This window comes from Crocuta crocuta, unplaced genomic scaffold (assembly GCF_008692635.1).
Source record: "Crocuta crocuta isolate KB4526 unplaced genomic scaffold, BGI_CrCroc_1.0 scaffold328, whole genome shotgun sequence".
Classification (NCBI taxonomy): domain Eukaryota; kingdom Metazoa; phylum Chordata; class Mammalia; order Carnivora; family Hyaenidae; genus Crocuta; species Crocuta crocuta.
In genome coordinates, this window is record NW_027529645.1 from 846,260 (window position 1) to 870,307 (window position 24,048).

Sequence of the window (24,048 nt, forward strand, 5' to 3'; positions counted from 1 at the left end):
AATATTTTCATCGGGAGGTGAATTTTAACATCTCCGAGTCAGCAGCCCTACCATGAAATTCACCATTTTCCTCCTCGGTCCAGCCCCTGACTTCTATTTCAGCTAATGACACGTAAGCCCAAATGTCACCTCCCTTGGTGGCTCTCTAATACACACCCAGTGGTATTTTCTTCATAGCACTTATCGCCTTTGGAAATGATCTTGTTTATGTATTTGTTTACTTCCTTTTTCTCTAGTTGTCCTACAATGTAAGCAAAATGGGGTAGGATGGGGCACTGTTACCCATTTTGTTTGCTGTTTCATCTTTCGCACCTAGGACAGTACTGGGCTGGTGGCAGATGCTCAATGTGCATTTGTGGAATGAATGAATAAGTAGATGGATAAATGGACAAATGGTGCCACCATTTCCCCAGCCACCCTGGTCCCAAACCTTGTGGTGATTCTTGACTTGTACTTCCTCCTCTGCAGAATCCAGTTGTTCATTCTCATGTTGATGAATATTATCCCTGCATCGTTCCCTGTCCTCTTCCTCCCCGTTTGTATTTTAGACCTTGATCCTCTTAGACAATTCTAAACTCCTTAAAGTCAGAGGCTCTTCATTTTCATTTCCCCATGGGGCTCAGTACGGGGCCTGGGCAATGACAGTTCCCATTGATCCAGACTTTATAGCTTTCCAAGTGCTTTCCACATGATCTCAGTATACCTAGGACTTGAACCTCAGTTTTCAGCTTGACACTACACGCTTATTCCATTATTGTTATGATTTATGCATAATTGTTAATGAATGAATGAATGAATGCTGGAAGTGCTCAAGACTGATTGTACAGGGAGAAACTGGAAGTAGGAAGGCCTTTTGGGGAAAATGTTGGTCTATATGGACACGAGAGAACAGGGGAGTGAATGAAGGGGGTGCGATGGGGGGGACAGCCAAAAAGCTGGGGCTAGAGAAGGCTGACTCCTCGATTACTCTGTTCCGTGTGTCAAGGACCTCATCTCCCTTGTCTCGTTACTTGAGACAGAAAGATATGTAATCGATGCAGGAAAAGACACCAGAGACAAAGCTAAAGGGGTGGGGAGATTCTGAATTCAAAAGAGACATTATTTATTGGTTTGTGAGCTACTGTGTTTATAAGCAATAAGTATTAAAAGTATAAGCAATTCCACTGGACAGAAATTGCAAAGGACAAAAACATATAATGAAAAAATACAATGGAAATCACTAACCTTTTGATGTCATCCAGAAGAAGTCATTATAACCTTTTGATGTACATCCTTTTAAACTACAAAAATTTAAACATCAATACATACATACGTACATCTCTTTCTGGCCCTCCTCCCTCAATAAATAAATATTTTAAAAAGGATTATCTCCCTCTGCCCTTCTCCCCAGCTCACATTCTCTCTTTCTCTCTAAAATAAAATTAAAAATAAAAGTAATTAATTAATTAATAATCATGCATATGGGGCACCTCGGTGGCTCAGTCAGTTAAGTGCCCAACTTCTGCTCAGGTCATGATGTCAATCTGTGAGTTCGAGCCCCATCTCGGGCTCTGTGCTGACAACACAGATCCTGGAGCCTGCTTATGATTCTGTGTCTCCCTTTCTCTCTGTCCCTCCCCTTCTCATGTTCTGTCTTTCTCTCTGTCTCTCAAAATAACAAGTAAACATTAAAATATATATATGTGCATATACACTTATATTTTTATATTTATATAACAAATCTATTGCATTATACATGTTTATATATTTTATCGTATATATTGAATATACAGCGTATATATTCTATATATGTAAGTAGACACATACATTTGTTTTTGTAATAAGATTGGGATACATACAGTTTTGTAACTTGCTTTTTGTTCACTTAATAATATGTAGTGAACACAAAGGAAATTTTATAAGCCCAAAGGGCAGTTTGAAAAGATAACCTTTGGGATAAACAGGAAGCCAGAGAAGATGTATGAGAATAAAGTGAGTGGCTAAGCTCTGTGGTTTTGATAAATACTACTAAAGCAAATAAATCTTAGATGCCTTGTCAGGTTAGGTAATTATTAGCTCTCTATCAGCAAGGTCACTAATTCAAAGACTCACAGGATGTTGGTCTTAAAGAAGCCTTTGAGATGATCTAATTCCATCCCCTTGACTTAGGTATTGAGAAACTACAAACCCAGAGACATTAACTAACATGCTATGACTGGTGAGCCACGGTGCTGGAATGAGAGCAGAGTGCCCTGGCTCCCAGTTCAGTGCTCTCGCCACTGACCCACACCGATCAACAGAATAAGTGCACTTCAGCCACAGGCCCTAATGTGTAGAGAGGAACAGGGAGACATGGGGCCCCCAAACCAGCGGTTTTCCAAGTGTACAATATCAGTGGAGCTGTGTGTGTTAAGAGGGTGGCAAAATGTCCTTGGGCAGGTCACTGGGGAGACAGAGAAGATAATACTTGAAAGTGGCTGGCTCTGATGTCAGACCACCAAGACACCGAACAAATCTTGCTTCTCTTATAGATCTTGCTGTATGATTTTGGGCAATTTACTTAAGCCTTCTTGCCTCCATTTCCTCATCTGTAAAAAAGGAATAATAATAATAGAGGTGCCTGAGTGGCTCAGTCAGTTAAGCATCTGACTTCGGCTCAGGTCATGATCTTACAGTTTGTGAGTTTAAGCCCCACGTCAGACTCTGTGCTGACAGCTCAGAGCCTGAAACCCACTTTGGATTTTGTGTCTCTCTGTCTCTGTCTCTCTCTCTCTCTCTGTCCCTCTCCCACCAATGCTCTGTCTCTCTCTCTCCTTCAAAAATAAATAAACATTAAAAAAATTTTTTTAAGGGAATAATAACTGTATCTACTTTAGTCAGAATGAAGAGACAATGTACACAAAGGATTTAGCAAGGTGTTTGTCATATAGAAAGAGCCCAATAAATGCAAGCCAGCATGATTATTAATGCTCTGGAATTAAAGGTCAATGTCCCTGTGTAAACTTTAAAATTTTTAAAAAGTTTGTTTGTTTGTTTAGCAAGCATGAGTGGGGGAGGGGCAGAGATTGAGAGAAAGAGAGAATTCCAAGTAGTCTCCGTGTGTCAGTGCAGAGCCTCACGCAGGGCTTGATCCCAGGAACCGTGAGATCATGACCTGAGCCAAAATCAACAGTCAAACACTCAAGGGACTGAGCCACCCAGACGCCCACCTGTAAACTTTACAAAGAGCTTAAGGGCATATCACAACCATCCTTGACTATTGGCATCTGTAGGGAAAAGGGACTTAGAGTGCTAACTAGGGAGCTATGTGAGCTCTGTCCACTATGAGGACAGTAACCAAGAGAGTCTATCGTCCAAAGGGGGCCATGTGGCCTGGAGTGGAGCTGTAGGCAGCTGAGGACTCTGGGACTTTCTGGTATTCTCTTTGGAAGTCTCCCCCCAGACCCAGAAGTGAGGCCATCCTCACACTCCCTGGGCTAGCCAAGTATACAAATCAAGGATCTAAAATTGTTTTCCTCGTATTTTTCCTGATTACTGTATTTAAAAGAAAAGCAACTGTTTAAAGCAGAAAGAATCACAAGTCATTGTGAGGTTTACAATTTACGTAGAACTGAATTCACTATGTGAGTACAAAGACTAGGAAACATGTAAATAAGTTATTATAATTCTTTCACTGTATGCAAAGCAATAGTACTTTCCGAAGGTAGTGATACATAAAAGGTGTATGCTTTAAGCCTTAGCATGACCAGTAACAACAACCAAATAAGCATAATCAATAAGCCAGCAGTAGAGAAAATGTGAAGTTATAGAAAAAACTCAATTTGTCAAAAAGAAGTCAGGAAAAGAGGAAAACAGTTACATAGAACAGAGGGGACAAATAAAACACAACTAGCAAAATAGTAGATTTAAGCTCCACATATCAATTATTACATTAAAGGTAATTGAAAAGAGATAAATTGGAAAAAGAAAGCAAGCCCCCACTATATGCTCTGTACAAGGAAACAAATCTAAATATAAGCACACAGATAGGTTGAAGGTAAAATAAAAAGATGCACCATGAAAACACTAATCAAAAGAAAGCTGGAGTAGCGGTGATATTACTATCAGGCAATATAGACTACAGAACAAAGGATATCACCAGAGATAAAGACAGACCTTCCACGATGATAAAAGGTTGATTTCATCAAAAGGACACACCAGACCACCTAACAGAGCTTCAGAATACATGCCACAAAAACTGATGGAACAGGAAGGGCAAGCCGGTAAATTCCAACTGTAGGTGAAGACTTCACACTCTTTTCTCAGAAATTGATAAAGGAGTAGATAGATGATTAGTTAGGATAGAAAGGACTTGAACCGCTTTATTAATCAACTCGTCCTGACCTTTCATAACACCACCCGAATACAGCAGAATACACATTTGTTTTACAAGTGCATGTGAAACATTCACAGAGAGCAGGCCATATTTGGGACCATAAAATCAGTCGTAAAAAATTTTAAAACTCAGGGGTACCTGGGTGCCTCAGTTGGTAGAGCACTCAACTCTTAATCTCAGGGTTGTGAGGTCAAGCCACACATTGGGCATGGAGCCTACTTGAAAAAAAAAAAAAGGAATCAAAATCACACAAAGTATGTTCCATGACCAACACAGAAATAAACTAGAAATCAATAGGGGCACCTGGGTGGCCCAGTCAGTTGAGCATCCAATCCCTGATACCAGCTCAGGTCATGATACAAGGGTCATGGGATTGAGCCCCAAGTTGGATTCTGAGCTGGGCATGGGGCCTGCTTGGGATTCTCTCTCTCTCTCCCTCTGCTCCTCTCCCCAGCTCATGCTCTGTCTCTCTCTCAAAAACAAAAAATAAATAAATAAAATAAAACTAGAAATCAATAACAAAATGATATTTAGAAACTCTTCCAAATTTTGGAAATTAAATAGATTTTTAAAAAGGTATTATAAGGGAAATTACAATATGGTTTGAACTGAATGAGAATGGAACCAGAGCCTATCAAAATTTGTAGGATGTTTACAGGAAAATTCATGGATTTAAAGGCTTATATTAGTAAAGAAGGAAGTATAGGGGCACCTGGGTGATTCAGTCAGTTGAGCATCTCTTTTTTTTTTTTAATTTTTAAAAGTTTATTTATTCCAAGAGAAAGAGAGCACTAAGCAGAGGAGGGGCAGAGAGAAGGAGAGAGGAAGAATGCCAAGCAGGCTCCATGCTGGCAGCGCAGACCCTGATGTGAGGCTCGAACTCATGAATGGTGAGATCGTGACCTGAGTCAAACACCAAGAGTTGGACGCATAATGGCCTGAGCCACCCAGGAGCCCCTAGCATCCAACTCTTGATTTCAGCTCAGGTCATAATCCCAGGGTCATGGGATTGAGCCCCACATGGGGCCTGCTTGGGATTCTCTCTCTCTCTCTCTCTCTGCCTGTCTTCCCTGATAGTTCTCTCTCTCCCTTCCTCTCTTTCTCTCTCTCTCCTCCCCAAAAAATTTTTTTAGAAAAGAAGAAAGTATAAAATCAATGACAGATTATCACCTTAAGAAACTATAAAAGGAAGAGCAAATTGAACCCAAAGTAAATGTGAGGAGGGAAAAATAAATATAAGAGAGATAATCAATGAAGTAGAAAATGAACAAATCATACAGAAAACCAATAACACCAAAAACTAGTTCTTTGGAAAATATAAATAACATTGATAAATTTCTAACCAGACTTATCAGGAAAAACAAAAACAAAAACAAGGAAAGACAAAAGAAAACTTCAGTCCCCAATGACTTCACTGGTAACTTTCACCAAAACTTAAGGAAGAAATGCTGTCAATTCTATGCAATCCCTCACAGAAGTTGGAAGAGGAAGGAATTCTTCCTAAATCATTTTATGACAGCAGCAATATCCTGATATGAAAACTAGACAAATACACGACAAGGAAAGATAAGACTAGAGACCTCCTTCACACACATAGGTGCAAGAATCTATAATGAAATACTAGTAGCTCAAACCCAGAAATATATAAGAAAGATAATATGTGATGGTAAAGTGGGGTGTATCCCAGAAATGCAAGGTTTGATCAGCATTCAAAAATCAATCCACGTAGGGCCACCTGGCAGCTCTGTCAGTGGAGCATGTGACTTTTGATCTTGGGAGGTCTTGAGTTCAAGCCTCATGTTGGGTGTAGAGATTACTTAAATAAATGAAATCTTTAAAAAAATCAATCCATGTAATGAAATTAGGAAAAGAACTCCATTTACAGCGGCACAGAAAACACTTAGGCATACATTTAATGACAGAAGTGCAAGACTAAAAACTTACAAAACTGTTGAGGTAAAAACGGATCTAAAGAAATAGGAACATGTCCCACATTTATGGATCAGAAGACTTAACACTATCATGATGGTAGTCCTCCCCAAGTCCACATACAGATTCAACACACACCCTAGCAAAATCCTAGCTGAATTTTTGGCAGACTGACAAGCTGCTACTATGATTCACGTAAAAATTCAAAAGACCCAGAATAACCAAAACAATTTTGAAAAAGAAGTACAAAGAGTTGAAAGACTCACACTTCCCAGTTTCAAAACATATTTCAAAGTGAAAGTAATCAAGATAGTGTGGTACTGGTATAAGGATAGATAGGTAGAGCAATTGAATATATAACTAAGTTTTAAATCTCGATAATAAAGGGGTGCCTGGGTGGCTCAGTTGGTTAAGCGTCCGACCTCGGCTCAGGTCATGATCTCATGGTTCGTGGGTTCGAGCCCCATGTCAGGCTCTGTGCTGACAGCTCATAGCTTGGAGCCTGTTTTGGATTCTGTGTCTCCCTCTCTCTGACCCTCCCCTGTTCACGCTGTCTCTCTCTCTCTCTCAGAAATAAATAAAACATTAAAAAAATAATAAATCTCGATAATAAAACATATAACACATTAAAAAATTTTTTTCAATAGATACTTTACTACAGAAGATCTATGAGTGGCCAGTAAGTACATGAAGTAATTCTCAACATCATTAGTAATTATAGAAATATAAACTCAAAAATCCAGTGAGGTACCACTACATACTACATACTACCAGAATGGCTAAACTCAACAGAACTGACAATATCAAGATAAGCTAGAATATAGAGCGACTGGAACTCTCATTCAGTAATGGGAGGAATGCAGCTTTCCCCATGACCAGAAACATGTCCACAAATGTCCATAGCAGCTTTATCCATAACAGCCCAAAGCTGGGAGCAACCCAAATGTCCATCAGTAGGTGAACTGATAAACAAATGTTGGCATACCTATACCATATGATACTATTAAAGAATAAAAAGATATGAATTATTTTTGGATAATTATATATCTTTTTATTTTATTTTTTATTTTTAGAGAGAGACAAAGTACACAAGCAGGGCAGAAGGAAAGGGAAAGAATCCCAAACAGGCTCCACACTCAGCGTGGAGCCCAATGTGGGGCTGCATCCCACAATCCTGGGATCGTGATCTGAGCTGAAATTGAGAGTCAGATGCTCAACCAACTCAGCCACCAGGCACCCCATGAAATGAATTATTAGTAGTCATGACCACATAGATGAACCTCAAATGCATCATGCTAAGTAACATAATCCAGACTCAAAAACCTACATCCTAATGATCCCATCTATATGAAATTCTAGAAGAGGTGCAATTATACTGAGGGAAAATATTATTGATCACTAGAGGCTGGGGTAGGGGAAAAGGAGTAAATACAAAGAGGCACAAGGAAATTTTGGAAGTGAAGAAAATAGCCTATATCTTGATTGCAGTGGTGTTAACATTGCTGTATATATACATTTGTCAAAACTCACTTAACTATAAAAATTTTTTTAGGTTTTTTAAAAATGTTTTATTTGTTTCTGAGAGAGAGAGAGAGGCAGCATGAGCAGGGGAGGGTCAGAGAGAGAGAGAGAGAGAGAGACAAAGAATCCGAAGCAAGCTCCAGGCTCTGAGCTAGCTGTCAGCACAGAGCCCGATGCAGGGCTCGAACCCACAAACCGTAAGAAATTGACCTGAGCCAAAGTCGGATGCTTAACGACTGAGCCACCCAGGCGTCCCTAACTACAAAATTAAATGAGAGGATTTCATACTATGTAAAGTATACCTTAATAAAATTGATTTTTTAAAAATAATGAACATCAAGGGTGCTTGGGTGGCTTGGTTGGTTAAGCATCTGACTCCTGATTTTGGCTCAGGTCATGATCTTATGGTTCATGGGTTTGAGCCCCACATTGGAGCCTGCTTGGGTTTCTCTCTCTCCCTCTCTCTCTGCCTCTTCCCCGCCATTCCCCCAGCCCCCGCCTCTGCTTGCACACATGCTCTCTCTTTCCAAATAAACTAAACTAAAAAAAAAACAAAAAAAAACAATGAACATCATTATTTAATTCCCATTGTGATAGTGCTCCAAAGGGAAGGTATGGATACCAGGTGAACATTTAATACAGAATCCTGAAATCTGGGAAGGTTTCCCTGTAAAAAGGAAATCGTGAGAGAGGTACTGCAGAGATCCATAAATGAGCAGGTGAAGAAGGAAAGGAATGAAGCAGAGGAAGGAATGTGTGCAAAGGCCCTGAGGCTTGAATCCTCTCTGTGGGAACCTTTCCAATAGAAATCCCACTTCTGCTTACCCAACCCTCACACCAGCGGGTAGTTCACTGCTACAATTATGGTAATTAATAACCATGACCACTATTCATTGAAGATTTACTATGTCTTTGACTTCATACTAGACAATTATTCCTCATCGCATTTACTCTTTCAAATTGTACCCACAAGGTAGACTCAATTAGTATCCCCTTTTATGGATAAGAACTTCAAGGCTTAGAGCCACGAGGTAATTTGTCCATGTCCACACACTTAGCAAATGCCAGAGCCAGAATTCACACTCCGGCTTATGAAACTGTAGCCCCTGAGTTTCTAGACACCACTCTATACAGCTTCAGTCAGACAATTCATTGTCTCTCCTCTACAGGCCACACATTACTACCTTTCCCTACTCTTCTTCATAAAACACAGTTTCCAGTCGTTTCACTGTCCATTGCCTGTAAACACACCAGTTTGTCCATGTCCTTCTTGAAATTCAACTCCCAAATCTAACAACTCAGTAATGTTGGAAGAGAGGGCTGTCAAGTTAATGAGCTCTTTCAGTGAGATCTCTTGAAACCCTGTGCTAAAGAACAGATTTCATGACCATGTTTAAGGGATGTAGACATGGGGACACAACTGAGATGCTTTTGAATTTCCTTTTCTGGAACACAGTGCAGTGCGGACGAAAGAGTATGGCTTCGGGAGTCCAGTGCAGGTTGAGTGTCCTTGGCTTTGACATCCACAGGCTAGAGAGCTGGGTTTGTGATCTCTCAGTTTTCTCGTCTGTACACAGGGCTAACAGACTCCACTCTGCTGGGTTTTGTGGCCGTTTCGGGAGAGAACATACACAAAATACCCAGCATAAGGCCTGCCCATTGTAAGTACTCTTTCAAAAATCTTTTTCTTTATTTTTATTTATTTGTCTTGAGAGAGAAAGAGTAAGCAAGGGAGGAGCAGAGAGAAGAGAGAGAGCAAATCTTTTTTTTTTTATGTTTATTTACTTTTGAGAGACAGAGACAGAGCGTGAGCAGGGGAGGGGCAGAGAAAGAGAGAGACACTGAACCTGAGGCAGGCTCCAGGCTCTGGGCTGTCAGCACAGAGACTGACGTGGGGGCTCAAACCCACGAACCATGAGATCAGGACCTGAGCAAAAGTCGGACGCTTAACCGACTGAGTCACCCAGGCGCCCTTCGAAGATCTTTTTAAAGATTCTAAGTAGTAGATTCCCTGGGTCTGGCAGCTAGCTTCCTGATTCTAAGTCTACTGTTCTTTTACTCAAAGGCTGGAAATACATTTTTTTTCATCGTCCTACCATAGAGATATATTCGAGGCTTCAGTATCTGAGAGATTTTTTTCCTCTCTAGCATACATTTTCTCTTCGCTGCTGGAGAGCCCCACAGTGAAAAGTGTACAGGTGCTTCAAGGGTCTATTTTGAACCCCCACCTAGCGGCTTCTTGGTTTCTGTAAACTTTCTAAGTGAACAGTGTTGGGTATGTGGGTGGGAAGCGATTTGATTTACTGCTATAAATAAATAGGACCAGAGGATAAAATTTAGGTCCCATAACTGATCACGTTGGGGTGCTTGCTGGCAGTCAGACAAGACTGGTGGGGTTGAGTTTCATTGTGCCCAAGCTATATGGCAGTCTCCTGGGCCTTCTTTTCCAATACTCAGTCTACTGGCCTTAATTGAGTACTTTATGTGAAAAGTTAGCCAAGAGTATGGCAAGATCCTTGTCCCTTCTAGCTGAAACTGCCTTATCTACAGCCCTACTCAGGAAGTCTGGTCTAGCTAGACAGGTTTCTGAACTTAGAAGAAACTGGTTGGTCCCAGAATGGACTCCTGACCCAAGAGTAGCTAAGCAGTGACCACTGGGGTGATGTGGTGACACGAACTCTGACCAATAGGGTAGCAGTCATTGGATCTAGGAAACTTGTTTCCTCTAGGGCTGGGGAGGATTTGGCAAATGACATGGGGTAAAAGGAGCTTGTGTGAGAAGATGGCACAGCCTTTGAGAGAGATGGAGAGCCCAGCTTCAGGTTCTAACAGTTTTTCCTTCCTGGTGTTCTGTTTATTCACTCCTTCACTCAGCCAAAACTTACTGAATAGCCACTATAAATCAGGCCCTTGCCGAGTACCTCTTGTAATGAAATATAATCTTTGCTCTCCCGGTGCTTCTAGTCTGGAGAAGAGAGCCATTAATAGAATAATCGCAGATAAATGAATAATTTTTAAACTTTGGTGAAATATGAAGAAAAAATATAGACGGGGAGCTAGGAGACATGAACAGAGACATCTGACCCTGTCTGGGAGCCTGGGAGGGCTTCTCTGGAGAGGGGAACTCTGAGCTGAGACATGAAGACCAGTGAGAGGTATTTAGTCAAAGTGTGCATTTTAGGGGAGAAATATGTTCCAGGAAGGGGGACCAGCATGTGTTAAAGGTCCTGAGGCAGGAGGGAACATGGCATGTTTAGTGACTGTCAGAAAGCCAGTGTGTCAAGAGCAAATATATGCTATTTACATCTATCCACAAGTACTTTTCCTTAATGTGACCTGAGGAGACCTTTCCTTGCAAACAAAAGCCCAGTGGGTAAAGGCATCTCCTATATATCCCAGGTGCGCAGAGGGGTACAAGATCAGTGAAATAGCTTCATCTTTGCTCTACCATTTAAAAAAAAAATTTAATGTTTTATTTATTTCTGAGAGAGAGACAGACAGCATGAGCAGGGCAGGGTCAGAGAGAGAAGGAGATACAGAATCTGAAATAGGTTTCAGGCTCTGAGCTAGCAGCCAGCACAGAGCCTGACACGGGGCTCAAACCCACAAACTGTGAGATCATGACCTGAGCCGAAGTTGGACACTCAACCAACTGAGCCACCCAGGCATCCCTGCTCTACCATTTATTAGCTATGTGACCTAATACCTGAGGCTCAGTTTGTGCATCTGGAAGTGGAGATAATAAAAAACATTTGTCCAGAGCTGCAGTGAGGATTAAGTTTGATGATGCTTGGTTTGTGGTACATAGTAGGTGCTTACTACATACTATTGGTATTAGCCAAATGGCTGAGAAAGGACTAGGGCTCAATAAGAGCTCTCTTCTTTTATTTTTCAAAGTTTATTTATCGAGAGAGAGGGAGAGAGAGAGAGAGAGAGAGAGAGAATGAGTGGGAGATGGGCAGAGAAAGAAGAAGAATCCCAAGCAGGCTCTATAGTGTCAGTGCAGAGCCCATGCGGGGCTCAGAGTCACAAAACCACAAGATCATGGCCTGGGCCACATCAAGAGTCAGACGCTTAACCAACTAAGACATCCAGCACCCCAATATTAGATATTTAAATATCTGTTAATTTTTAAAACTCTCTCCTTTTTTTTCTTTTTTTACACCAGTGAGGGTGGAGGTGGGGCCAAGACTCATGCAGTGTTCAAAACAAGTTAAATACAAGAGTAACTAAGGGATGCACCGGAAGCAGGGCTCAGTTATTAGCACAGGTCAACACGGCCACATGTACCAGCTGCCATATCCAGGGAGCCTGGGCATGAAGTAGGCTGGGAGAAGATGAAGTTGGAGCCCAGAAGAAGGCAGCTGGGCAAGGGGATCATGTGGGGCTGGAGACGTTGGTCCAAAGTCAGACACCAACGTCGGTCTGGGACAGAAAGTCCAGTGAAAGTTATTAGTACTCGTGAATTCCACGAGGGTGGGGCCTCTTGGCTCTGGTTTCTCCACTGAATCCCAGGTTCTAGCAGGTGCTCAATGTTAGGTGGATGGAGCAATGATGATTATCTGGGCTCGGAGTCACATCTCTCACAGCTGATGTGAGGAGGTCAGGAGGGGCTGTATTGTGGCTTTGACCAATCCGTCCATCCGTTCCAGGATTCTTCCCATAAAAGGTTACCAGCAGCAGAGAACAGCAGTAAAGTGGAGGGCAGTGCCAGAGATGCAGAGACAAGGAAAGAGGGTCCTAGCCATTGGGCTTGGGTTCTGGGCACGATTTATTCCAGAAAGAATACAGAACTTGGCAGGGTTATGGAAAAGGCCAAGGAACCCAGTCCCATGGATGAATCCTTAGAGGGAGATGGGCAGTAGAGGCACTGGAGAGGCCCAGGCTCCTCTCCACACGAATTAACACACCACCTTGTTTTGTAAATGCGTTGTGCTGTGTTTATTCTTTCCTACCCAGGAGTTGCTTTTGTTTGTTTGTTTGTTTTTTAAGCCCCTGTTAGAATGGAAGTAAAAGAAAAAGAAAGTTGAGAAATTTTATTTTTCATTTTAAGTTTTATTTGTGAGAGACAGTGAGTGAGCGGGGGAAGTGCGGAGAGGGGGGCGGGGGACAGAGGAGCCTAAGCGGACCTCGAACTGATAGCAGTGAACCGGATGTGGGGCTTGAATTCAAACCATGAGATCATGACCTGAGCTGAAGTCGGAGGCTCAGCCAACTGAGCCACCCAGCCGCCCCCAAAATTGGGAAATTTTTATTTCCCGGAAACAGGGTGGAGGCAATGCCCAAAATACATGTCATAAAGTCGTTGTAGGCAACTGTATAATTGTCAAAAGGTAAGCTGAACATTTTGTTCTGAGCTGCCTAATGGCCTGAGCAAGGAGGGAAACAGGGCAGTCATGGGCTAATCTATGGTGTTCAGAAGTTAAGCCACCAGCAATTCAGAGAGATAAAGCCTTTGAGCATATTGAGACCTGGGCAGCACTGTCCCCGGGTCCTCACACCAAGGACACCCATGGGTACAAAGGGCTTCTGCCAGCACACTGGTGTGTGACTGTTCATACATTTTCTGTCCCCATCAGGCCCGCTCAGGAGCTCAAGAGGCTCACCCACAGACCCAGCTGGGAAACAGAATAGAGGAGAACTAACATCTCTATGTTCTATGACACACCTCTACCTGAACCATTGTGAGAGACCAGGAGGGGTGTTTCTTCAGTATCTGGGGGTGAAGGAACCGGACACCACCAGCTTTAATTCCCCCACCTGGCACTGGAAACCAGTGTGAAGTTGGTTTTGACACAAATGGAGGTGTAATTAATGAGATTATTAAGCGAGTGAGAGTCAAAAGCCATCCCCAGCTGTGGGGCTTCACTTGGCTTACCCCCCAGTGACTCATTTGCTTATGAGCAATTCTCATATGCCTGATTTAGAGGACTTACTCACCCTTCAGAGAAAGACTTTAATGCAATAAAGCAAATGTCAGCAAGTTCGAGGCAGCTTAGCACATCACCCCAGCCAGCACCCAGCTTTCCAGCCCCCGCTTTCCCTGCTTGAGGCCCCTCAGCCACCCAGCACCTGGACAGGCCCACACAATGGGCAGGCTTTGGGGTCCCATGTCAAGGCTGAGCAGAACCTCAGCGATTTGAACCCTGGGAAGGAGTTTAGGCATCAACTAGACCAACCCCTGGGCAAGTTTGGTGTAGTGAGGTTACTGGAGATTAGCTCCAAAGTGCTGGAGTTGGGGTGGGGTGAGGGCTAGAAGCCAAGACTCCCCGCTTCCCTGTCCAATGTTCTTCACTCTTTCTTTCCGTGGAAGCCCTGTTTGGATTCTGCAGATGAGGGGCATGGGGTGAAGAAAAGAAATACAGCTTCTCTAGTCTGTGTGGCATTCCTACTTGAGGACTTTCCAAGGAATCTGTGGAGGGTGAGTCTTGAAAATGAAAGTCTTGTGGAGGGAAGGCCTCAAGCAAAGCCTTTGAATTGAGATGTTTAGAAAGAGCTGGGCTACCCCAGGGCTAGGCTACCATCTTGCTATTTGTTGCCATGGTGCCTGAGGGCGATGCTGGTGGCTTATTTGGACCCTCCAGAATTGAGGGGTATGTTTGGAATTCCCATCAGGTACAGGTGAATTCCTATCTCAGGTGCTGGCTAGGAAACAGGCGCCAAGAGTTAGGCTGGGGCAGAAACCTACTCAAGCGTGGGGAGAAGTCAGGATTGCTCCTTCCTTCCTCCACCGACGGAGGAAATAACTCAGTAGGCAAGTTGATCCAGGCTTGGATGTAAACCTAGTCATTGAGGGAATTATCTGGAAGATTTAGTTCCAAGGGTAAAAAAAGAAGGGGAATTGGCACTTAACAGTGAACAGTCACCTAATTCACTTGGCCATTTTCCCAACATTTTCTGAGTGTCTGCCATGTGCCAGACACTAGGAGGCTGACCACTAACTTGGCAAGCATGGGCCTTGAGCTTCAAGGGAACTTCAGTATCATCTAGCTCAGTTCACTCATTTCACTGACAAAGAATCTGAGGTTCAAGGCGAAGTCTTTGCCTGGGCTCACGGGAGTGAGGAGCCCTGAGTGGATGAATGCTCTGACCCCCCTCTTCCATGTGGCCTTCACCTAAGGACTTGCAAGCGAGCTTAGGGAAGACTCTCGGTGGGAAGGCAATATTCTGTATCATTAAGATCACCAGCTCGTGAGCAGGCACACAGCCTCACGCCTACCACCATCGCCTTAGTGCTCATTTGGATCCAGTGAAACAGGCTGGGTCCCCACCTAAATGTATTCCTACCTTACCCCAACTCACCAACACGGACAGATGCTTTTTTTACTTTTTACTCTTTTTATTTTGCACTATAAAAAACAACAATAACAACAATAACAACAACCAGTAACATACTGCTTTTCTTCACATTCACATGGATTTTTAGGAAATTATTGCCTTTTCCCCTGGAGAAATAACCTACGGACAAAAAAGAAGTACCACATTACAAAATCTGCAAACCCCAGAGGTCCACAGCTTGAAGACAACCCCCAGGGGCAGGGATGAAGACGCGTGTCACAGGAGACGAGACAAGCACACATTAAGGACCGCAAACTGGGGTAACGACCATTTCAATGCCACTGACCCAGACAGCGGGTGCCCTGTTTCTCCTGGCACCCACCGCTACCACCTCGAAGGGGTGATTTTTGGTCTAAGGTCTGAAGAAGAGATGCTTTGAGGAGAGGTGCAATGAGAGAGGTTCAAGTATGAGTAAGAATCATGCGAAGTCCAAAGTCAGGGAAGGACCCACGGTGGAGAGGACACCCACACAGGTCAGCATCTCGCTACTTCAGCCACCTGTCTCTATCGGACCCAAGAGGGAGCCTCAAAAACATCTGAGGGTTCAAATCAGGACACAGCGTGTCTCTCCAAAGCCTGTGGGGTTACTTTCCTGACTCGGTGGTGATCAGCTTATGCCCTGAAGCAACAGAGACAGATACCAAGAGGCCAAAGTTAAAAAAGGTGGAAATTGTGCTTCCTTCGAAACGAATTGGGATCTGTAACTGCCTTTTCTCCCGGTCTAGCAACTGCTTTCTCCCACGCTGCTGCAGGGATTTATTGCCTTATGCTTGAAATGAGAAGGCAAACTTGGAGGTGCGGGGACTGGGCGGTCCTGAGAGGGCACGGGGTCTGAAGTACAGTAGTTGGCACGCGCTGTGCTCTCATAATGGCTTGGCCTTCCTTCGGTCCCGAAAACCTATCCCCGAGGTCAGTGTGAAGTTCCTTTGCAAGCCTGGTGCTCACTATCCCACTGGGGCAGCGGGACAGAGTGAGGTCTTCGGTATTGCACAGGTATGAAATGTCCACGAGTTTAAAAAGCAGAATCACAGTTGTTCTTGGGACTGGGCTGGTTCCCCCGTCCTGGTTTTTTAGCAGGATGTGGCTGTGGCCACGGGGCTCCTGCTAAGCTCTGAGACTGTCGAGTGGGTGGGCACAGGCGCCAGCACCGAGGTAGGGAATGTGCAGTAGGAACCTTGCACGTCAGGGCTCAATGTTTGCAAATGGGCTATGAAGGAGGAGCTGGCTGCCTCCCCTTGGCAGGAGGGAGCCTGCGGCGTGGAAGGCAGAATCTCAGACTCGTACTGCAGGAGCTGGCCCATGAAGCCGAAGTTGGGTGAGACCACACTCCTCCGCTGCTTGATGTAATCGAAGGCATCCTTCAGGCGGAACTGCTTGGTCTTCATGAGGTAAGCCATGCAGATGGTGGGCGAACGGGAGATCCCAGCCTCGCAGTGGACCAGGACCTTGCCTCCGTTTTCCCTGACACAGTCTGGAAGGAAGAAAAGACAGTGAGGATGAGCTGGGACTGGAACGCAAAAGGCAACACCAAGATACAAGAATTAAACACGGAAGTGACCTAGTTATCAAGACGTCACGTCTGTTTGACAGCTGAGGTTCCTACACAGTCTTTAATGCCCACTGATGAGGACAGAGCTTTTGGGGTCCCACCAAGGTCTAGCCCCACTTAGGACCTTTCTAACTCTGAGAGGTGCCTCCTTGTTCTCCAGGATCCTTGCATCGATTCCATCCCCGAGCATGACAGACCTGTAGTCTCACAGTCTAGCCTCCCTTCCTGGAGAGGCCATCTTAACTTGGGCCCCACGGGTAGGTTTCAAGAGGACATTGGAAAGTCCTTGCCATTGCATGCAAATTTATTGGGTAGGCACATTTTTCTAGAGAGGGTCCTGGGTGCAAAGACTGACTCGGAAAAGTGATCCCTGCCTCTGAGGATCTGATTCGCATGGTGATGACCCAGTAGCCCCGTCCTGCTGGAGGCCTGCAGCCTCCCTGGGCCCCCTGTCTGGCTGTGCCAGAGCGGGATGCTTGGCTCAGCTCCCAGGGTTCCCACCACCAAACGTACAATAAATGGTGTACAGCCACTAATTATAGCCCTGGCTAAGTGGGGCTTCCTAGACTGGAGGACATAAATGGCTTACGCAAACTCCATCTTGCATAACAATGGGAGTCACTGCTATAAAGCTACCACCATCAGTTAGCATTCTTTTAGCTCCATATGACTAGGGGGTGCCCTCCTTTCCTGTTCTACTCTTCTCCCCCAAAGAACTACAATAGTTTAAAATGAGTGGCAGAAGGTTACACACATAGGCACATCAATTAAAAACCACAAAAAACAGTCCTTCCAATTCCCCTCTTGCTAATGAGGAAACAATCACAACATTACGACACAGGAAGTTTGATGTACCTGACACTATGTGAGGCCACGGCACACAAAAACATTGAAGGTTCTGAAGGGCAAATAAAGTCAGCTCCCTTACCCACCGCCCCTCCTCGAGTTGGAGAAGTCTGTAAATGAATCTACAAGATCTAAAGGATCAAGTTTGAGAGGAGGCAGGGAGGAGCCCTGGAGTTTCCCCAGCAGAAGGAAAAACCCCAAGGACATGCTCAGTGTAGCTCATTGGGGGTACCCCCAACTTGGTATGACTCAAAAGAAATAAAGTCCCTGTAAATCAGTTCAAAGGGGACCCCAACTCCTACAATTGTAGGGTCATGACTCCTGATTTTCCTTTGCTCCTTGTAGACTAGCTTTTAACTGACCAGCGCTGCATCCAAAAAAGCAAAGGGCCTAGAGTGTGTTGCTTCCGCTCTACCCCTCAGGGCTAGCCTTCCATGTGGCCCTCCCAGGACCTTCCCTGGGAAGGAGGTCAACAGAGGGTATGGCCTCAGTCCCCCCTTTGACCAGTAGGGCAAGAAGTCTAGGGAAAAGCACCCTGTGCTTTCAAAACGCTGGGGTTTGTGTGGTTATGTACACAATGCACAGGATGAAGAAGGAGGCTTCTGAGAAATGGATGGGGGCGGGTTTCATGACCTCACCGAGTAGCTATCTAGGTAATTAAATAACAGGCAGAGAAGGGCAAGGCATTCCCAGGGTCAGGGAGACAAAGTCAAGGGTTTCCCACTCAGAACCCATCATTTGGGCTGCCTCTCAGAGGTCCAAAGGCATCATCTCAGCCCAGAGGCTCAGGGGACCAGGACATGCTCAGCTTTTTGTCTCTGGTGAGTTTTCCAATGGATTTCCTGCAGAGGAGGAACCATGTGCAATGAGCCCAGGGCCCACCAGGTAGCCAAAGGGGGGAGGGGGGCTTTGACTGCTACCCGCACTAAGTAGTTACTGCTGTGGCCAACATCTGCCTTTCCCCCTCCAAAAGCCCTCAAAACAAACATCTTGGCTTCAACAGTGAGGCATGTTCAAGGGAAAGAAGGCCTCTGGGAAAGAAGGCAAGACCACAAGGTTGGGGAGTGGTGTTTGCAAGTCTGAGACAGAAAAAAATGTCAGCCTCGCAGCTGAGGGAGAGGGATGGGGGAAAGAGAAGATGCTGAATGAGAGAACAATCAAGGCTCTGCAGAAGAGGTGAAGTCCCAGGGGCTTTGGGGCAGCAGAGGGGTCAGAGGCCTCCAGGCCTGTTCAGAGGAGGAAACAAAAGCTGCCTGAAACACAACATACACAAGCATGGAGCCTGATCAAATGCTATCTTTAATCCAAAATTAGCTGAAAATGCAAAACAAATTGCCCCTAAAGCAATCTGCCAAAAATCACGAAAAGCTGCCAGGGCCCTTGGGGCTCAGTGTGTAAGTAGTGCTCTCTCAATCCGTCTGTTTGCTTTTTAAAAATACCCCAGCCTACATAGGAGCACAGTTAGGACGATTCTTTCCCTCCCTCGCTTCCCTGGTGTGGGGCATTACGCACGGACACACCGCTTCCCGCCCAGCTTGAAGACATAACAAGAGTGAGCGGCAGTGAGTATTGCCATGAAATGATATTAATTCATTCATCTTGCAAATTAAAGCTCCTATTAATAGCAACTCGAATCCTCCCTTCTGTGTCTCTGGTGGCTGCATCCCTTCCTGGCTCCAAACTCCTGGTGGTTGTGCAGACAAGATGCTTGTTTTTCTTCTTGGCCAAGGTAGCCTCCATCAGTACCTCAGAACCAGAACAGGTGCCCCTCGGCGGCTCCCCAAACAACGGACGGAAAAAGACTGAACCTACCAATGAAGTCTATTGCTTCTTGAAAGTGGGAGCTAATGTCAGCTGTGTGGCTGTCTTCCACGGGGATCCATTTGTAGTGTAGGTGGGTCGTGCAGGACTCGGAAATCCGCCGTGAGACATTCAGCAGGGCCGTGATGTGCAGCTTGGCGAGGAGCTCGCACTTGGATGCATGGTAGGCACTTCCAAGGTAGAGGAAGGGGAGGATTTCAACTGGGCCACCCTAAAAGGGGCAAAGGACAGCCAGGGAATATTGGATTAGCTTGTTCATTTAGGAGAGGAAACAAAACAAGCCTGACCTACTTGTTGTAGGGTGGGAGGTTCCCTTTCTGGTTTTCAGGTAGAGTTCAGAGCCAGGGTAGTTCAACCAAGAGTGGGTGGAGCCACCATCTTGGCACACTTTCTACCTACATTGCTACTTTGTGACTCACTTGACGGCAAAGCCCACACAGCGAAGATTTTCGATCTCTTACACATACCGAGGAGGTAGGAAATGCTAGCAGCTTTCCTGTGCTGACGAGGATGAGAAGCTATGTGTAATGGGAAGAATTGAGAGGCTAATGTTCAAGTTCTAGCTGCCCTGACTGCACCAGGGCAAGCCTTTTAACCTTGGGGCAAGCCCTGTTTTGTTTGTTTGTTTGTTTTCTCAATAAAGCAGATACAACTCACCGAGAATCCCTTTTTACAGTCTTGATATTTTATAGTGTATTTCATCAAACCTAGGACACTGATTCGAAGATGCGTGTGGTTTTAGCGATGTTAAAATGTGCCCCCCAAAAGGATGCTTCTTGTAAGTGAAAACAACCACTGTTTACCCAGGATCCTTAAAGAAAAGCTGGTAAGCCCTGGGTAGAGGGGCTTCTCCCACACCTGATCTTTATCAGGTAGGGCTGAGGGTTTGTGAAAGATGCTTACATCATCACCCTTTTGGAAGGCCACCCACACACCGGGTTTCCAGTTAAGGAGGATCCCAATTAGTACCAGAGACCATCTACCCTGAGGCAAAGTTAAAAGGAACAGCTAGCTGGTCAGACTCTGGCAGTATTACCATCTCTAGGGTGGCAAGACAAGCCAGTCATAACTGGAACAACGGGAGCCCCCAGAGATTTAGAGGAAAGCACTGGGCTTGGCGGGGGCCGGTGCCTGTGTCTTTGGGAGCCTTTCCCATATCATCCATCCGCTTCCTGTGTTTCCATTTCCTGTCCCGGAATAAAGTAGAATGGAAACCGGACCAGACCCATAGCAGGGAAAGGAGCATAGGATGAAGGCCAGCAGAAGGCAATTCTCAAACTACCCAGCATGCAGAGTGTGCTTTTTCTTTCCAGAGCAATCAAGTGTTTGAGCAAAGGTCAGTTTGGTCACTCGGAAGAAAGTTATGGAGGATTTTACAAAAGATAGTGAAAGTAACAACCAATTTTTTTATTAGTACCTACAAGAGCTGGCCCCCAGACTTAATACCTTAGATGCACCTACACAGATCTCTCTCTCCCTTCAGTGCCTGGAAAATACAGACAAACTGAGCCTGAGGTCTCATCCAGTTACTTATAAAGCCTAGACCAACACACGCCTGACACCACGTTTCTTTGTTGTTTTGAATCCTGTTTAGACTCAAGAGGAAGAAACCCCAAAGGTTAACACGGCCTTGGCTTGGCTTCTCTCAATGCAGAAGCGCTTCTAAGAAATAGCACCAGGGGGTTCCCCAGAGGAACCCTGGAGACACATCAGGGCCTCCCCAGTCCTCTTGGCCAAAGGTCTGTTGTGCTTTCACGACATCCTGCCAATTCTTGTTTCTCTTTCACTTTCTGAGAAGTGAGGGGAAAACACCACCCAAACAAACAAAAATAGAAATCCAGCTAAGCCACATGCCCATGGCTTGAGAGCTGAGGGTTCATCATGCACAGTATTTTCAATAAAGGAAAACAAAATAATAACCCTGGCATCTTGCCAAGCTAATAGGCTTCCTGACCCAGGATCCCATTCAAGGAAAGTCACTTGGACTTTCTGGGAAGGTTATTCCCAGGGGCAGAGCCCAGCTCATGTGAGGCAGCTGGCATTTTAGACAACATTCAGAGGCCTACCTTTTTACGATCTGGATATACTGTTATGATCTGGATATATTCTCATTTTGTGGGAAAACCTTGAGAAGCTCCTCCTACCAGGTCAGGTGCTGAGGACAGCCCCTGTGTAGAGGAAGGCTTGTAGAAAACAGAACAAGGTCTCGAAAAGAAGCAGAGTGGAGAGAAGGGAGGAGGTCTGGGCCTACTGTTGTCAGGATTCTTTGCAGACAGACCATCTCCTAGCTGCGAGACAAGTTTTTTTCCCTCTGTAAAATGAGAGGGTGGGCTTTGATCTCTGGTTTCCACCAGATTTGGGTCCTTGCCCACTGTTGGCTCATCCTCCAGAAATGTAGGTGCTTGACTGAGCCTTCCACATTTTCATCCTTTAATGAGTTGTCAGAAGGTATTAATTTTTTGAAGGAAAAAAATCCTACACATTTGTACAAGCGTGAAATCCTCTATCATGTCTCTTGATCTGCTCTGGTTTCCGAATTTATGGAATTGGAAGGACCAGAAACCCTTAGAGACTGCTTAGCTGTGCAAACGATGGTTTCTCCACGACCCTCCCTCAACCTCTGCCCCGGCCCCGTTTCGGTTAAAAGTAACGAGAAGACACACATACTTTGACGGGTACTAGGCTGGTTTGCAGAAACTGCAGAGCATGAACAATTACAACACAGGAAGCCTGAAAGTCAGCTCTGAGACACCTTCAGGGAAACCTAAACCCATATTTTGAAGCTTCTCTTCACTTCCTAGGCCAGCTAATAATAATGTATCTTTCACTTCCCCTTTTCTCCAGAAGCTGTCAAGCATCCTGTGGCTCGTTTGCTCTCATCAGCATGTTTGCTGGAAAGAAGCCCATTTACTCTTGGATGGAAACACAAGTTGGCAAGGAACAGCTCTCTGAAGCTCAAGGGCTCTGCCAAAAGCCCTGAGCCACAAAAGAACGAACCAGGGCTGCTGAGTGGGGAGGGGAAGAGCCAGGGTGCCGAGGAAGAGACGGAGGATGGCACCTCACCACATACCTGGTCATAAGCTGGCCTGTAGCTGATGCTCAGCACTGGTTTCCCACACTGGCTCATGAGGGCCTTCTCGGGCTCAACCTTCTCTTGTGAAATGGGTTGTACATCCACACAACACTCAGGATATTCCGAGTAGAAAGTGTCATATCCTCCTGCAAGGAAAAGAAAACAGGAAGAGAGATGGTAAGCATGGATTTCTCAGCCTTCCAGAAAATGCCCTAAATTAATCAATACTCAAAGTGTGGAAGAGTCAAGAATATTAAGCTAACATAGATTCTGGTCTTATAAAAACCTTGAACCAAGCCAACGGATAGCTTTGGAATACAAATGGGCTCTACGCACGTGCATGCGCACACACAAACACACACACATTTTCCTCTCTCTTCTAAAAAGCTATAGTTCAGAGAGGCAATGATTAACTTTTTGCGTCTATCAGAAGCAGCTTAAACTGTGAAAGGAAATATATCTGACATCTGGCAAATATTAACCAAATCCCTCCAGAAACAAAAGCTATTTTCACTTGTTTGTCTAAAATGCAGGTGTGATTATGCAGAATTTCATTCATTTGCAAGAAGAGACTCCTAAATTGGTTTGCTTCATGCCTAGCCCATTAGCTCTGAACTAGATTATAGACAGAACCCCCTCTATGCATAAGGGAATGGAGGCCAACTTGGGGTTTAAACTCAGTGCAATAAAATGGCCCTGCCCTTTCGCATTCCCAAGGTGCTCAGAACACTGCTGACAATCCGCTCTCTAGGTCTAAATTTGAGTAATAAATCTAGTTAATTAACTTCCAAACCAAACTGGAGACCCGAGGCCTTTGGAACTTAATTTTCAGTCCCATTAAGAACTGCCTCTCTCTCCTGGAAGACCACCTCCCCTCCCTGACCTTTCTCCCCTACATCGTGTCCTCAGATGAGAAACTTCTCCAGAGGGGTCACTTAAGGTAAAACCTACTCTGTGACTAAGTCACAGAAACGTGGCCATATAAAGAAGTCTCGGGCCCAGCACTCGGTGGGAAAGAACCAACCGAAAACCTGGTCTCAGAATGAACAGGCCAGCTTCACTTGGGGACTTGCTTGCTCCCAATCCAAGAGGACCTAAGGTACTTCCAAGAGCCTCCAGAAAACCTGCTTCTAGTTTTTTTCTGACCTGGAAAATTTACTTGGGGTCAAATCATCAGTGAAATATGCATTGTGAGGCCCTGTATTTTCTATAAAGTCCCCTCCTTCTTCTGTCTCTTGGTGTTATTTTGGCCCCAGTGTGGTGGTTTTGACCCCCTGCAGTAGACGAAGGGTTAATGGACACCATGGCGGTCTCCAGCTCCCTCCCAGAAGCTGCAGCCAATTCCTAGAATGAGTCATCTTGCCATTACTGCTTCCTCCCAGCTTGCTGGAACTGCCCCCGCCCCCAGGGCGAACACTCAAATCTTCTCTGTGGTCATTTTAGCAAAAAGCCCATTGGGCCTCCCCAGATGAGCTTCTGGTCCTCTTGGTCAGTCAGACAAGAAACCACCCCAGAGAGTAATGGAGGTGGAAGGTGGCGGTATTTGTGGGTTAGTCCCCCCTCTCCCCTCCCCTCTAGCCCCTAGACCCTTTCTCTCCTAGGAGGCACAGAAAATGT

The 24,048-nt window shown here is 45.0% G+C and overlaps 1 protein-coding gene across 1 annotated transcript; it reads right to left on the reverse strand.

Annotated features, from left to right (window-relative positions):
- Positions 1 to 15,128: 15,128 nt before the first annotated feature.
- DUSP5 (dual specificity phosphatase 5) lies at positions 15,129 to 23,736 on the reverse strand. The gene is made up of 4 exons (XM_077762422.1): positions 23,703 to 23,736; positions 22,429 to 22,622; positions 19,350 to 19,569; positions 15,129 to 16,613 (listed from the first exon to the last, which is right to left on the reverse strand). The coding sequence occupies exons 1-4, from the start codon at positions 23,734 to 23,736 to the stop codon at positions 16,213 to 16,215; spliced, it is 849 nt and encodes a 282-aa protein (XP_077618548.1). The 3' UTR covers positions 15,129 to 16,212.
- Positions 23,737 to 24,048: the final 312 nt, after the last annotated feature.